The sequence below is a fragment of the Catharus ustulatus genome, chromosome 1 (genome assembly GCF_009819885.2).
Source record: "Catharus ustulatus isolate bCatUst1 chromosome 1, bCatUst1.pri.v2, whole genome shotgun sequence".
Classification (NCBI taxonomy): domain Eukaryota; kingdom Metazoa; phylum Chordata; class Aves; order Passeriformes; family Turdidae; genus Catharus; species Catharus ustulatus.
The window spans coordinates 45,779,203-45,794,127 of record NC_046221.1 but is presented as its reverse complement, the minus strand read 5'-3'; the positions used below and the strand labels follow the sequence as shown (position 1 = coordinate 45,794,127).

Here is a 14,925-nt window from a genome sequence, read left to right as displayed (position 1 = left end):
TTGTTTCTTCATCATTCCCAGTTCAGATCCATACACATAACCTATCTGCAATCACAGCATTTACCCCTCTCAAAAGAGGCCAAAAGGAAAACTTTGCTTAGAGGGTTTATTTCAAATATCTAACCTTTGTGGTGTGGAAGCTGCAGCTGAGAGCCCCACAGGCACCCACAAAGCAGGTTTCTTAGGGCAGGGAAGGAGAGAGCACATTGGGGGCAGATGCTTCCCCACAGCAGCTCAGCCCCACTAGCCCTTCCTGAGGCTGGGGATGATGGTGCTCTTACACAGAGGGCTCTCCTGGCCCCCAAAAAGCCCTTGAGTTATGCAAACAAGTAAGTGTGCAAACCCTAGCTACTGTAAGCTCCTCTTCCCTGCCCTGCATCTCACCAGCCCCTGGAACTTGAACTTCGTGGCCATCTCACAGAAAGTAAAGTTTCTTCAGTCCCCAAAATGCGGTGGGAAATTTTCATGCTTGGGAAAAAAAAAGCAGCAGGGGAAACTGCTGAGTGTGGTGAAATGGCAATGAACTTGCAGTGGTTTAGGGTGATGGGGTTGTCCCTGGGTCATGCACATCCTGCTCTGAGTCAGGTGCTGCTCCCATCACTTTGCCAGGGGAAGCTGGGGACCAGCCTCCTTGGGGCCGGTTTTTCCTCTTAGGGTTTGTTCCACCACAGCTGCCTGCAGTCCAGCAGCTGCTTGTGGCTCCCCAAACTGCTCTTACCACACAAACTCAGGGGGAAGCTGCCTCCCTGCATTCCCTCTGGATGCAGCCTCATCACAAACCCTTCTTGTTGGTCAGTACACAGCAGGGACTCAGCCATGGAGGTGTTTTCTGTCATTACTCCCTCTTACATCTGCTGGGGGCCTCCATCTCCCAACAGCACAGCTCCTTGTGGTCAAACCCTTCTTGGGCTCCTCTGTCCCTCTGCCCTGATATTTTACTTGAATTTATCCTACCACAATCTCTCTTGTGCCTGGCTAGGGTGTTCCAGCCTTCCCTCGATGCTGTCTTCCAGGATGGGAGGTTTCCTCACAGTCAAAAGGTATTGCCTCCTCTGTCCTATGAGCAGTCCCAGGGCACTCTGCTCATGCTTTACACACAGCTCTAGCAGGATGGGCACCAAGCAGCTGCTGGAAGTCCTGGGAGAGGCCTGAGATCTTCCATAGCTTGGGTGTCCTCTCTTCTCTTTGAGGGCATTTTTTCCTAGATGTTCCCAGTTTTGGGCTGTAGTCTCTCATGCAGTTGCTCTTCTTTGAAGAGGCAGCTGGACTCGTTCCTGCCATAAGTGCTGCACTATCACCATGATGTCATGTAGCAGTCATGTAGTGCGGCACCAGCCTGCTTATGGTACAAGGGAGGAAGCTGGGAGAGCCCATGAGAAACTTTCACTCTCTGCAGGCAAACCTGCCTACCTGATGCCTGCTCTGTCTGAAACAGAGATGTCTTTATAGAAGCACCTCTTTCAGAGAGCAAAAAAGTGATAGAAGGGTGTGAAAGTACAGGAATTATTACTATATTTGGACTTCAGAGCATCCCTGTGACACTTCAAGGACTAATACAGAGGATACCACAACCTTGCAGCAGCTTCACATGATAAGAAGAAATGACCATGTTTTCTTCCACAGAAAAAGTTAGCCTGTGTGTGCCAAGGCATTGTGGTGCCTTGGCGTTCTTGGGGCACTGACCAAGAAATGTAAGGCAGAAGTAAGGTTGGGAGAGCCTTTCCCCTAGCACCAAGGGAGGGTATATTACGGAGAAAAATGCATTACTGGAAATGGACACAAACACTTTCAGTGGCTGCAGCATTTCCCTGCAGAGCTGAGGTACAGCAAGGTATGGTCACTCACACGTGTACTGGCTATGAGTAAAACTCATTCTTTGCAGCTCCCTCATACTCCAGATTAGGCTTTGCTCTAGGCTTTGCTCCTCTCCTAGAGGAGCCAGGACTCCAGACGCCTCTGGAGATGCTCTGAAATTTCTATTGGTAATTGTAACATTGAAATGAGGGGATGGCACAATATAAATTTCATAAAAACCGCAAGTAGATGATACAATCATCAGATTTATCTTCCACTCAAAGCTATCTCTACAAGGCAAAAAAGGGAGAAACGTTTGCAATGATAAAGAATTTTATTCTTAAATTCCTGAGGTTAAAAAAGGAAAAAAAAAGCATCAAGAAAAACATTCTAACACAACCGTTTACATTTCTGTAACTGTACAGACACTGGTATACATGATTTTTTCCATATCTGGAGCAGTAAGTTTGATGTGAACAGGGATTGCAATTCTTTGGCAGGTAAGACCAAAAGATGCTTCTGAACAAGTTACAACCTCAGTGATTGAGCATAATTAAAACTGTAGTGCAATTTCAGTTTTAGGAAAGGAGTCAAGCTTTTGTAGCTTTGCTATATTGTAACATGGTACACTCTTGTGCAATACCTCTTTCATTTTTCATAAAGAAACGTTGAGTAATGTTGAGTAAAGGAACACTGTCATTTTCTTGAAGAAACTACATTCTTTCCTTTGCATAAACCTCTTAGTAACAAAAAAATCTTACCCTTCATATCTCTTTACCCTTTCTAGTTCCCAGAAAAACATCTAATTGCTTATGCTGACCACTCTTTGTCCTATGAATGTGACATCTCCTTCAATTAATTTCATGATCAATGTAAAGTATTTTTCTCTTTATTGCTTTCCTACAGATAATAAAAAGCCCAATTCAACAGATTACCTAAGCACCTATAAATAAACAGATTTTTCAGCATTGCTGGCATAGCTCACATGAACAAGCATTTTATGAATGGAAGAGTGAGGTGCTTGAATGAAATGATCTCTTGCACAATGAAATAATCTCTTGCACAAGCCTACCCTTGTTCAAAGTCCTTTATTGGGTTTCCACGATTCCAGTAATGAACTGTCTAGGATATTTAAACAAATGGTCTCTACTAATGTCAAGTTCTTTACTGTCTCTGCACAGCCTCTTCCCGCTGTTATGACTGGACTACTGCTCCTGGGAAGCTTCTTTGAACAGCTGCACTCTTGTCCACTTGCAACCTTACCAGCCTGATATTTCATCACTTGAAACATTTTCTCCTCAAGTACTGTCTTTGGTCAGAAGCAAACATTTTCTTTTCATCTTTAAACTAGAGGTTCTGACTTCCATTCTTAGTCCTCTTTCAGAGAAAGAAAAAAAAAAGCCATAAAATTAATCTGAAAGGGCAGGAAAACCCGAGGAAAAGGGGCCATAAAGGCTCAAATGCTAAATGAGAACAATCCATGGATTTACTCCCCTTCTCCCAAACATAGGTTTCAACCAGTCTCAGGACTGTCTACTTGAGAGACCTCCAGGGAAACATCTGGCTTAGTACATGGAGACAATTATTTTACATGAACAGGGGCTTATAAATATTTGTTACAGGATAAAAAAATGTCAAGATGTGGATGTGGAGAGGAAACCAAGAGGCAAAGCTGTGAAATTATTTTTAGTAGAGAGACTTCAAATATTTTTTAACAGAGATGTCGTATTTTGATACTTGACAGTGTCCCTTTACCTTACATTTGGCATTTTAAGAAAGATATCCCAGTAAAATTAGTATTCTAAGTAAACAACAGCAAAATTTTTTTTAAAACCACACCTAAAAGCTTAAGAGAAAACTGCAGCAGACTTCAGTAACAGCTCAGTGAAATTGCATAGCATATGGTACATAGTACTCCATTTTTAAGCAATAAATAATCTCTTGCCTAATTAAATATAAAACATAGCTTCAAGACTGAAATATGCTGTAATTCATTAACGGATTTATTATGCCATTTATTGCTTTTATTACATCAGTCTCTCTTTCATCTCATTTTCATGCATACAACTAGGTCAGGGCTTAACTGCACTGCAGCCTTCGGGAGCTTGCACCTTCCACTGACCACTGCCTGGCAGAGGGTTGGGAGCAAACCACCACATGGGGCAAAAGGCTGCTGAAGGCAAGGGAACGCTATCAATGAGCCAGAGACCTAAATCCTAGGTGCTCCATGACAAGTAGTCATTCTTTCACAATCTTTTTCAAGATCACTGTATTATATGTTGTTAACAACTGGAGCAATTGATGAAGATGAGAATGATGATAAACCTTTAGCTTTAACTGCAATGAATTTCTTTTCTATGATCATAAATTTCCCTCTGCCTCAGCTGCTCCTATGTCAATGTCCAACACTTGGTTTGTGATCTCCACTTTTTAAACAACCGGTCTTTTGGGATCGGAGATCGCTTATGCGTATTGGACTGGACCAGCAAAACATAAACACCAGCTGGCCTCTCCTGACCACTTTCCCTAGCTGAGCTCGTTCCTCCAATTCCCTCTCCTTGCTTTTACATTTACAAGTTTGCCCCTTTCCTCTCCCCAAACCATTTGCTTCAGTTTACGCTTGCTCTTTTTTCTTTTTTCCCCTCCTGCTTTATTTTCTGTCTCCCACCACGACCCCTGTATGCCAGCTACCGCTTCCACCAAGTCTCTACAGGGTTCCTCATAGGGTGTGCTGGTCTACTACCAACTGCTGCACTAAAACCCTCCAGGGTCTGAGGTTTCTTTGGGAGAACAGTAACATGAGAAATCAGACGCACTTAAATTATAAGGAGGGCTGGTTGGGAGAAAGAGCTTTTCTTCTTCCTCCTGCCAAATGTTTTGCCATTCTATTGGAAGACAGGAGGGTCTTTTTGTACAGAGAAATCTTCTTTCAGGTATTTTGCCAGAAGGTGAAATTCTATACAGAAAGCAGATGGTTTGCATAGAAATGTTGTAAAAGTGAGAACCCAGTCTTCCTTTAAAAAGCAGTGTTAAGAGCCCCCAAATCTGAGATGGAAAGTTAGCAGTTGGATAGGGCAACTACAAGGCTTAGGAAAGGGACAGAATACACTAACACTACTGGGTGGAGAGCTCACCAGGCCTGGATATGCATTCCATTTTGGATGGACGTTTTGAGACTAGTTCAAATATTATTGCTGCCTTCTACATGATCTAGAGAGAGAGACGCTGGTGATATTAGAAACTGTGCTTTCCTGTGAATGCTGATGACTAAGGTGCTAAGGCAGGAAAAAGGAATACTCCTCTTCCCAATATCACCCAGTGAGCAGTACTTTATTCCACAGGGGATGTTCTGCATTCTGCCACTGGTGCTCACTGTAGGAACTGGGTTCCATGGGCCAATGCACAGAGTATGGTGAGCCAAAGTAAAAGGAGTTGCTGTTTCATGTTTGTTATTTTCTAACTGGTATTCAGTGCCAAAGCATTGGAAAAAGCCAGTTAAGACTTACCACATCTTAGCCCAAAATGTATAAAACTCCTATGGTTTGCTGCTTATAAAACTTGGAAAAGATAAAAAATTCTAGATGGATTAAATATTTGCCTGTGAAGACTGAAGTATTGCATAATTGCTGCTCTGACTGTAAGAGCAGTACAGCAGAACAGAGATGATTATGTTTGGACCTCAGCGAAGAGGTCAAAAATAGGCATTTTTCTTTAAATTTCCTTTTGAAGGATATTTTTGGAAGAAAAATAGCTCAATTTTCAGCAGAGAATTTCAGTTTGCATTTAGACACCCCCACACTTATTTTTCTCCCCACTGAAAAATAACTGGTTATTAACCTGTTAAACCAAACAACATGGCTTTTCAGCAATCTGTACACAGTACAGAACCATTAGTGTTCCTGAAAAGGCTTCCGTTTTTAGTGTACACATCTCCTCTTAAGTGCATTAGAACTATTGCATAGTTTCAAAGTCTTCAAACACAGTGGTAATCAGAATGCTTACACATGTACATAAATAATAGCATCTCTTAAAAATTTAATTAAAAATACACTGTATAGTAAAGGCTATGGAAAATCACTTCCATCATAGATGACAGGTCGCTCAACAGCCAAGTGATAAAACACTCTTTTTGAGATAAACCTGTCAAGGAAAGAAAGAGAGCAAAAAGATCACATTAGCTGAAGCCAACAAGAGAGGAAGCCTTAAAAATGTATTCAGTCTTTAGTTTATGCTTGGGCAAAAAAATTCACTGTTGTCATAAAGAATTATGCGTGTGCAAGGGCTGTCAGGTTTGTTGTTAAAAAGATGACAATCCTGACTAAACTGTCTTGGAATGAGTCACAAATGACTTGCTTACTTCTGTTAACCCTCCCAGAGGTTCAGAAAGAAGAGTGGAATTCTGCTATGCGGGGTAGGAAAAAAAACCCAACAAGAACAAAAACCAAAACTCAGTCTTGAAGACCTCTTGGCAAGGAAGGAAAAAATTCTTATACTTACTTCTGAATATCAGAATGATGGTACATCTCATCAGTTCCAGTCTGTAAAACCAAGCTTACTTCACCTTTTACGCCTGGCTAAGACCTACCTAGAGAATGTGTTGTCAAATATCAGGGTGTAGATTCCAGCATTTCTGACTTTCACCTGTCCTCTGATAGTTTCTTTATGAGAGTTGCAGCGAGTCATAGGGATAAGAACCTGGAATTCAATACAAATCAAAATTAAGTTTGCTATTTGCCCTATAAATTGGCATTCTCTTTCAGAAAAACCTCGATTTCAGCCACCTTGAAACTCCCAAAGTACGTCTAGGCCTGCAAAAGTAATTAATCTAACTGATTAGCATCAAAAACTCACCTAAACTAAAATCTCACAGTAAGACATCTGTTTTCCTTTGATTTATGTCTTTACACTAACCTATGACTATTCATCTCTGCTTTAGAGATAGAATCAAATCCTGAACTTTTAAATGTTAAGCTAAGAAACTTTAGAGAGTGGTACATTAAACGCATACATATATCCAAGAGCAGGATTTAGCTAAATATATCTTTTAATATATGTTTTTATACTCCCTGTGTTATAAAATAAGCTTTCTTAGCAAATCTGAATTGTTTATCTGAGCTTACAGCACAAGTGTGTGTATCTGTGGTTCTATGTGTGTCTTGCTGTAAAACCCTAGCACAGCTGTCAGAAGAGCAGCTGACATAGATCAAGGATGACCCTATAAAACAGTAAGTTTTCCCAAAAAAATGCATCAAGACAAAAGCAGCATTCACACTTAATTCAGCTTTCAGATTAAGAAAAATAGATGTTTTACATGGAGTTAATAACTGTGCAGTGAATTAACACAAGCTATATAAATGTTTATTCCCCCAGTAAATCACAACCATAAAGTTTACCCTACCACAGTGGATTAAACCAACAGTTGCCTTGTCTTCAGCAAAACTTTGCAAATAGTTGAGTAAAACAGATTCATTTAATCTGTTATCTTCATTAAATATGGACAGCATATATAAAACCAGGTACCTTGGGCACTGGCAAAGAGATTTTGCACACTGTCAAGGCACTTAAGTATATGCTTCATTGTAAGAACTGTAGGTAGACCAAAAAATTTATCTGTTTCCCTGTGGCTTCTGCTCAAGAGTCTGGAAAAAACAGCCTTAAAGATTTTACAAGCTAAGTGAAAATGAGGGGAAAAAAAAATTCAGACTTGGACGTTTAATTTTGCTTAATAATACTGGGTGAATTTCAGATGCAACCAATAGAAGCTACAGGGCTTTTCAACTTAACTTTTGCAGGCAACATTAAAGACGTAGCTTTGCCTTTAGCAGAACTGCAGCTTAACTGGAGAAACAAATCCTTAATGCAATAGCAACTGGCATTCTGGTGAAAGACCTCCTAGCAATCCTTGTCAATTCGTGTAGGCTGGATGAGTATAGAGCCCTACAATCCCAAAAGAAGCAGGGAGATAAAGGCCTTACTTTGCACTGATCCAGCGGCGTGTCTTCAGACTCTTGGTAGACAACACTGAAGGATATGCTTTTGGGGTCTGATGAGAAGATCCAGCTAATTGTTAGTCCCATCTCTGTAACAGTGATGGGAATGATACTGTAGGTGCTGGATTTGATAAACAGCTCTCTGTTGCTTTCTCCAAAATTCATTATCTCTTCTACTGTAAGGGGCAATTTCATCCTGTGAGGGAGAAATATACAAGTCTTGAAGAGATCCAATCCACTTACTCAGACAAAACCACTACTCATTAATTTTTACTTTCCACCCATTTCAGGTAGACTCCACAAAATATTTGGGACAGGTCCACAAGATACATGAAAATTCAGCCTCAGAAGAAGGTAAAAACTACAAAAAAGCTGACTGATATTAAGAACCTTCACTGCTCTGGCATGAGTGGATTTTGTTTACCTATTTATTTAATTTCAATTTAAAAAATCAGTTCTGGAATCAAGCCTTTTAGAGTTACTACAAATAAGAAAGGAGTGCTGCCCTCTACTGTTCTTTTTAAACAAAAAGTAAGTTATCTGGTTTATTCACCTTCCTAGGTGAATATAAAAATTTGCACAGGAAACAGGAGGGATCAGACTACAGAGGGGACAGGTGGATGGAATGTGAAGAGCAGCTCTGTTCTGAAGCATTTAATGCTACATCTGGGTCTGTTTTACCCAACCATGCTGCAAAAACTGACTCAAAATACTTCCAGTTAAAAAGGAAATTCTTAGCATCTAGATAATGCAGAGTCCTACAGCATTAGATGAGCTGACTTCATTTTGGTGTCTATTTAAGACTGTGAGCAGTGAGGCCCTGAAGCAGGAGAACACTGGTTACTTTCTTCAGAAGAAAACTGTAATTTCTAAGATCCATGGGATCTCACCTACATTACCCTAACTAAAGCTAATCTCAGCTGTCACTCTCCAGGCCAAACAAACTGTTTGCAAATCAATGAGACCAGAGTAAACCGCAGTCCTGCCGTGTTTCATGTGACCTTTGATTTTAATAAACTAAATATCATTCTTGGTTTAGCCTTACAGCCCAGCTATGATTCTAGTTACTGCTTTGTTTACCTGGATCTCTGAACAACGGCAACAAGGTTGAAACATGGACTGATTTATCTCCTTGCAGTCAAAAGTTTAAAACCCTTCCCATGACTAAGGCAAAATTTCAAAGCTAGGTTTAAGGGGACAGTGAGCAAAGGTGAATTTCTCTAGGTCATGAGCATTTCCACACATCGGATTCCCTTCTTGGCTGTGCAAGTGACATGCTGTATCACTACTGCATGTAACTAGGAATTTCAGAGTACACATGCAGAGAATTGTGCGCATACCGTACACACAGAACTTGAGCTGAGGCTTAGATGAACATTTTATGCTATGGCATGTATCAACCAGAGCAGGCAAAACAGATTCTGGGAAGCCACCAATAAATAACAGATACATGCTCCAAAAGGCCATGAATTCCCTCCCTTTGGCAAAGGTCCAATTACAGCTGCAATCCCTGATTTGCCCTTGCAGTTTCTTTTAGGGACTGTTAGAACTGCACAGCCTTCTCTTCTCCCTTTGTGTTGACAGTGATTCCTGCAATAAAAATAGGAAATATTTTCTCATGTTATGTGGACCTACATCTTTCTTTCTATTCCTCAGCTGCACTGAAGTTTTCTAGGACTGAAGAGAGAGGACCTGGCTCATTGCTGTTGCTCTGCATGGTTGAGTTATACCGTCTCATCCTCCCCAGACCAAATTCTACTGTGGGACACAAGTGAGCAGCTCTTCCAGAAGCCTACAAGGCTTGTGCTCACATAGCTGATATCTGAGCTCAGCCTTAATGCTTTCTTCTACAGCAATGATATTGTTCTGCTTACATAATTTCTCCTGACTTCAACAAGCATATCTCAGCATCTTGAGCAACTTGCCAGTCTTCCGATTCATCAAAGGTTGAAGAATTACACGTGCTGTTTCTAGAACAAGGAAAAGAAGGAACATCATGACTCTCTGAGTAGTATGTGATCAAATATGATCTGCATGCTGATGCCTTCCTAAAATAGAAATGTTTTGACCTGCTATTAACTCCTTACCTCAAAAAAGGTATATGCTCTGGGTGAGCACCACGTGTGAATCACAGGGCTGGACACAGAGAGAAGGATGAGTTTGAGAGTCAGGAAACAAATGCTGATAGTTTCCAAGTAAATTAGAGCTTCTCTGATTCTTGTTTTGTTTCTCTGCATTCCAGCAGTTTGAGACAATTAAGCTGCTGTTCCCGTAAAACAGGGAACCAGCTGGTTGGTTCCTTCCAAAAAACCAGTGAAATCTAATAAAATTTAATACCATATGTGCATCTGAACCACCAAGTGCAGTAATGCCCTAAGAGAGCGTTTGACACACTTGCTTGTAGACCAATTCTTTTAATTTTCTTTTAATCCAGTGGTGTTGTATAGCAGCCTACACAATGGGACATTGCTCTGCAAGGGGCACTGCTGAGCAGAAGAGCAGGAGAAAATATCTCTTTCAGGTATCTGACAAGCAGTATCTGAATATACTGTGTCAACACATGTCAGTTTAGTGCAATGACATTATTGTTTGGAAACAGGACGAATTTACTGTTATGACTGCAAATTAAACTCCACACACTGTCTATACATTTACTGAACTGTTATCTCAATATTGTGTTTTTTTATTCTTGCAGCCTCTTGAATAACTCTGGACTTCACATCACTACTATTAATACCCTAAAGAGACAGCTGGGATGTGCATGGGAGACTGAAAGCTGTAATTAAGTGCCAAAACCTGAGCTGTAACCAGACACTAAGAATGAAGTACTTAGCACGTGTTGGTCCATAAAGGTTAGTACAACATCTGTACAAATACTTATACATACAAATAATTTCATTGTTAACTATCTTTATACAACCAGATAAGGAAACTGATTCTGAAAAAAATGAATCCAGCAAAAAACAAACACAACCCCCCCCACAAAAAAAAACCAAAAAACACAAAAGAAAAAAACAACAAACACCCCCCCCCAAAAAAAAAACCCAAAAAACCTAGAAAACTGAAGTGTAGTTTGTAAACCGGCACATATATTTTGCTTTCACAGTGGGAACAGCAATGCACATAAGTCTCCCATCCCACCAGGTTAGCTACACAGCTTTAATTTCACAGCCTTGAATTCATGCAGGCTTTTCAGAAGTGTCAAACTCCATGATTTACTACACAATGCCATTAGAGTTCTTAATTTAATCCATTAATTTCACCTTTCATTTGGAAACCTGAAATGTAAGTTAAACTCCAGGACCAATATATGCTCCGCGTTCTCCTCTAACACACAATTTTCCTTATACCTGCTGCTGCAACCCAGTACATGGTTAGGTGGTTAGCTTACCACTTAGCTGTTCCACCCAATACATTCACCACACATCTAAGGCTAAGGGAATGCTAAGTCTCATAATTTGTGTATTAAAGCAAAAGTGCCTTATAATCACAAAGAAAATCTTCCTTTTTCTTTATATCTCACTGAGTCTAACAGTCTAAAGTCTGGAAAGCTATAATGGTAGAAACAGTACCATGATTTAACTGGAACATTTTTCACCTGACAGGAGAATTTATTCTTGCATGACCCATTCACCCTCTGTGTCAGCACTAAGGATGTTCCTGCAGCTTGCCTGGTCCCCACATTGTAAATATGCACCCTCTGGTATATCTATTTAAACAGTCTGTATTGTTTCCCTTCTTTTTAAAAGTGAAATGAAGTGGGGCTAAAAGCAGAAAGAATGAAACATGGAAAAGACACTATAGCAAGAAGAGAACAGCTCTGATTCAGCAAAGACTCAAGACACAGATAGTTGGAAGCTGATAGAGCATTTTGAAGAATTATTGCTTCATGCTTGTCTTGTTCTTATGCACTTCCTCAGTCACCTGCTGTTGGTCCCCATCCTTAAGGTGGATTGTCTGGTCTGGTGTGCATACATGGAAAGCATTTCTTACAAATGATACTAAAAATACTGTGGCCAACATCATAAATGGCTTGGGGAGTTAAAAGTTAGAAGTCACTTCTAGAATTAAAACCTGAAAAAAGCTGTTTCAAATCTGGACTCAGCAATTTTCTGTTTCATAAACACCTGAGCTCAAACAGCTATAGCTGTGTGTCTGAGGTGTCTTCATGTGGCTGAGCAGTGAAATCCCAGAAGCCATCTGCCTGTCAGCAGTGCAATGATTTCTGGAGAGAACTTCTGTCTTCCAGGTGTGAGTCTTACCGAATTGTGTGAAAGGCAGAAACCTGAAACGGAGACTGGAGGCTGTACAGAGCCCCTAACAGCTGCTTAGCCCAGCAAACACATCTGAAAATGCAAAGAAACAATCAAAGGCATTATGCTGAAGTGCACCAATGATTCCCTGCTGTTATCTAGCAGGTCAGACCCACCCCAGGCACCCTAACTTAGTTATTACCCTTCCTCTCCAACCCAACAAAGGGTAGAAAAATTAGAAATAGGACAGTAAAGGATCGGAAGGAAGAATACCACAAACAGGCCTTGACATGGGCAAGAAAAGAGGCATGACTGGGGACGGAGCAAGGGGAATACAGAGCTCACTGAGGGTGCAAGACAGTGTCTTACATGAAGGTGTATGGGTGGGAAAGGGATGGAAGTGTTAAGGGCAAACCCTGGTACATGTTGAGATGGGAAAGCATCACACAGACAACTGCAAAACTACACAAAAAAAGATGGATGGACTTGAAGATCCATCACTAGGTGCTACGGGTGAGCAGCTGACTGCTATAAAGGAAAACCCAGCTATTTCTCAAAAAAGTACGCATAACTTAGCTATGCTACATCCTGTATGAAACAAAGAAAAACAACCAACAAACAATACAAAAGGACTCCCCAGCCTTAAAACTGGTCATGCTGTATCTTCAAGACAAGAGACAACACAGAGAAAGCAAGCTAGGGAAATAATCATGACAAAGGAATATTTCTGTGCTGCTGGGGACAGTGTGCAAATTTTTTTTTTTTTTAGGTTTTTTTGGGGTTTTTTTGGCTTTTTTTTTTGTGTACTGTGACAGGGAAGCAGTTTGGCAAAGGCTCTGAGATGAAGACAGCTTTCAAACACTGCATTTGCAAAATGTTCAGAACAAGCAGTTAGGGATTACCAGGGTGCCTTCAAGTCCCCGTTCCAGCAGGAGGCAGCAAACAGACGACTGGAAATCGACACTAAAAATACTGACAAGCTGCTGCCAGTATAGCCCAAATATTGCAGCCTATAGGTCACCAAGGCTACAGCCACCTCTGTGGGTAACACTAGTTAAGATGCCTTTGAAGTTTCTTTTCATACAGTTCTTTAGAGGCTATTAAGGGAAACTGAGGCAGAATTATAGGAGAGATAGAGCCTGATTCTGGCCTGATTTTACACCAGTATCCACCAGGAGCCCCTGGTCCTTTCAGCAGAGCTGCTGCCCAGCCCTCCCTGACCAGCCTGCACCTCCACAGAGGCTGCTCCATCCCTGAGCCTGCAGGTTCCCTGCAGCCAGGTGGTTTCTATACCCAAGGTCCTTCACAGCTTTACAATCAAATGTTCTTCAGACTGACCATCCGGAGTAACAGTTACTCTCTCAGCCTACTCCCTATATGGGAGAAATTCACACAACCCATATGTTACCACATAGCTTAGCCACTGCTGTGTCATCCTCATACCTTATTCTGCATCTGAAAATAACTCATAAAAGCAGGTGGTTATCACAACCTATTGCTCCCCTGTTTGACAAGAACAGTTTGTGAATATTTAGCCCCTTGCTCCCAGTTTGTTTCTTAGAGGCAAAGAAATTGCTAGCACATGCAATGAAGCACAAGTGAGAACTCAGTTTTTAAAGAGCATTACACAGCTGTTTCTTGTGTCAGTAGTGCTCTTTCAATAAGTGATGCTGCAGAAATAAGTCAAATTTGGTGCTGTTTTTCTTTATACCCATTTGCAGGTACCAAACTCAAGTAGTCACAGGTACAAGCTTACTGCTCTACAAGTCAGAGTCCCATAAGCACTCCAGCTACAGTAGCACAAGTTGCTGCAGAGATCTGCCTGCATGGGCTTGTTTCTCTCAATAGTTTTTCCCTCTCTTGCAGAACCAAGGGACACTTGAACTGCTCACTGGGTGAGGCCCTTCAGCCAATTTTTAGTATTCAGAGGTGAGTTCTAATCTTATGCTGAGTATCTTGTAGTAGGATTAATCTCACAAAAACATGTTTTTTATAGCTCAAGAGGGAGGGCATTTAGCTTTTGGGCTAAATCTTTAAAAAGCCAATAAACCTATCTCAAAAAAGACTAAATTTACCAGGTAAACAGCTTGCAAAGATTGCTAGTCTTAGGGGTGCTACTTTTATGTGCCGGCAACAGTCCTGATTGCAAGGCTCTTGAGTTAAGGAGAGGCTAGGGTTAAGCCTCTCCTTAACTTGGAGAGCTGACACTGCAAAACCCTATCAACACTTGAGAGGGAGTGTGATGAAAGGGGCTGACAGAGGATTGGTCACTCCTTCCCCTGAGAGTAATACAAATGTAGTACATTAACAAAAATCCTCCATATTTCAGTAAGTCACTTGAAATGGGGAAAGGAATAAGTGCTGTCATCTGATGATGTGACTGTCATCTAAAGAACAAGATGAGACTTAAGTGAACTACAAGTTCTGAAGTACTCATTTGAGACTCAAACTCTGCCTTTTGGGACAAGTCCAACCCAAGCTAAACAACTCTGATGCTCAGAGTCGGAAACCTGAGCCTAAATGGTAAATTTGGCAAAACAAATTCTACTTCTCTCATGGGTTTCCCCAGAAATCCTCAATCCAAGCACTGAATTACTGTTGTATCAGAAAGCTTAATCCTTATGCTGTTTTCAGAAGCCTCTTTGTAATTGACTATGCTTTTGAGTCCCCATCAGTATAAATCTGGTAACAGATGATGTATTCAAATCCACCAGCTGTTGCATTTGGGTCTTGACTGTCAAGACAATCCTCTTCAGCAAATAAATAGATTTGCTTTTGTCTGTCATGGATGCTTTACTACAACTCTTATCTGTTAGCACTTAGGATTTTGTCTGTCTCCTGAACGCATTATAATTTAATTATTTGCTGAGTAAAAAAATCTCAATATG

General features: G+C 40.9%; 1 protein-coding gene across 3 annotated transcripts in view; it reads right to left on the bottom strand.

Moving 5' to 3' along the window:
- Nucleotides 1–2,109: 2,109 nt before the first annotated feature.
- The window catches only part of FYCO1 (FYVE and coiled-coil domain autophagy adaptor 1), a 46,683-nt gene continuing 33,867 nt past the window's right edge, over nucleotides 2,110–14,925 (bottom strand). For 2 of the 3 annotated variants that reach the window (XM_033058469.1, XM_033058477.2), the window contains exons 15-19: nucleotides 12,047–12,130; nucleotides 9,659–9,754; nucleotides 7,770–7,980; nucleotides 6,380–6,489; nucleotides 2,110–5,934 (exon numbers count right to left, since the gene is read on the bottom strand). In XM_033058469.1, coding sequence (XP_032914360.1) covers nucleotides 5,859–5,934; nucleotides 6,380–6,489; nucleotides 7,770–7,980; nucleotides 9,659–9,754; nucleotides 12,047–12,130 — 577 coding nt within the window. In that variant the 3' untranslated portion in view covers nucleotides 2,110–5,858. The remainder of the gene's footprint in view (nucleotides 5,935–6,379; nucleotides 6,490–7,769; nucleotides 7,981–9,658; nucleotides 9,755–12,046; nucleotides 12,131–14,925) is intronic. The other variant, XM_033058484.1, reaches the window with a different exon arrangement.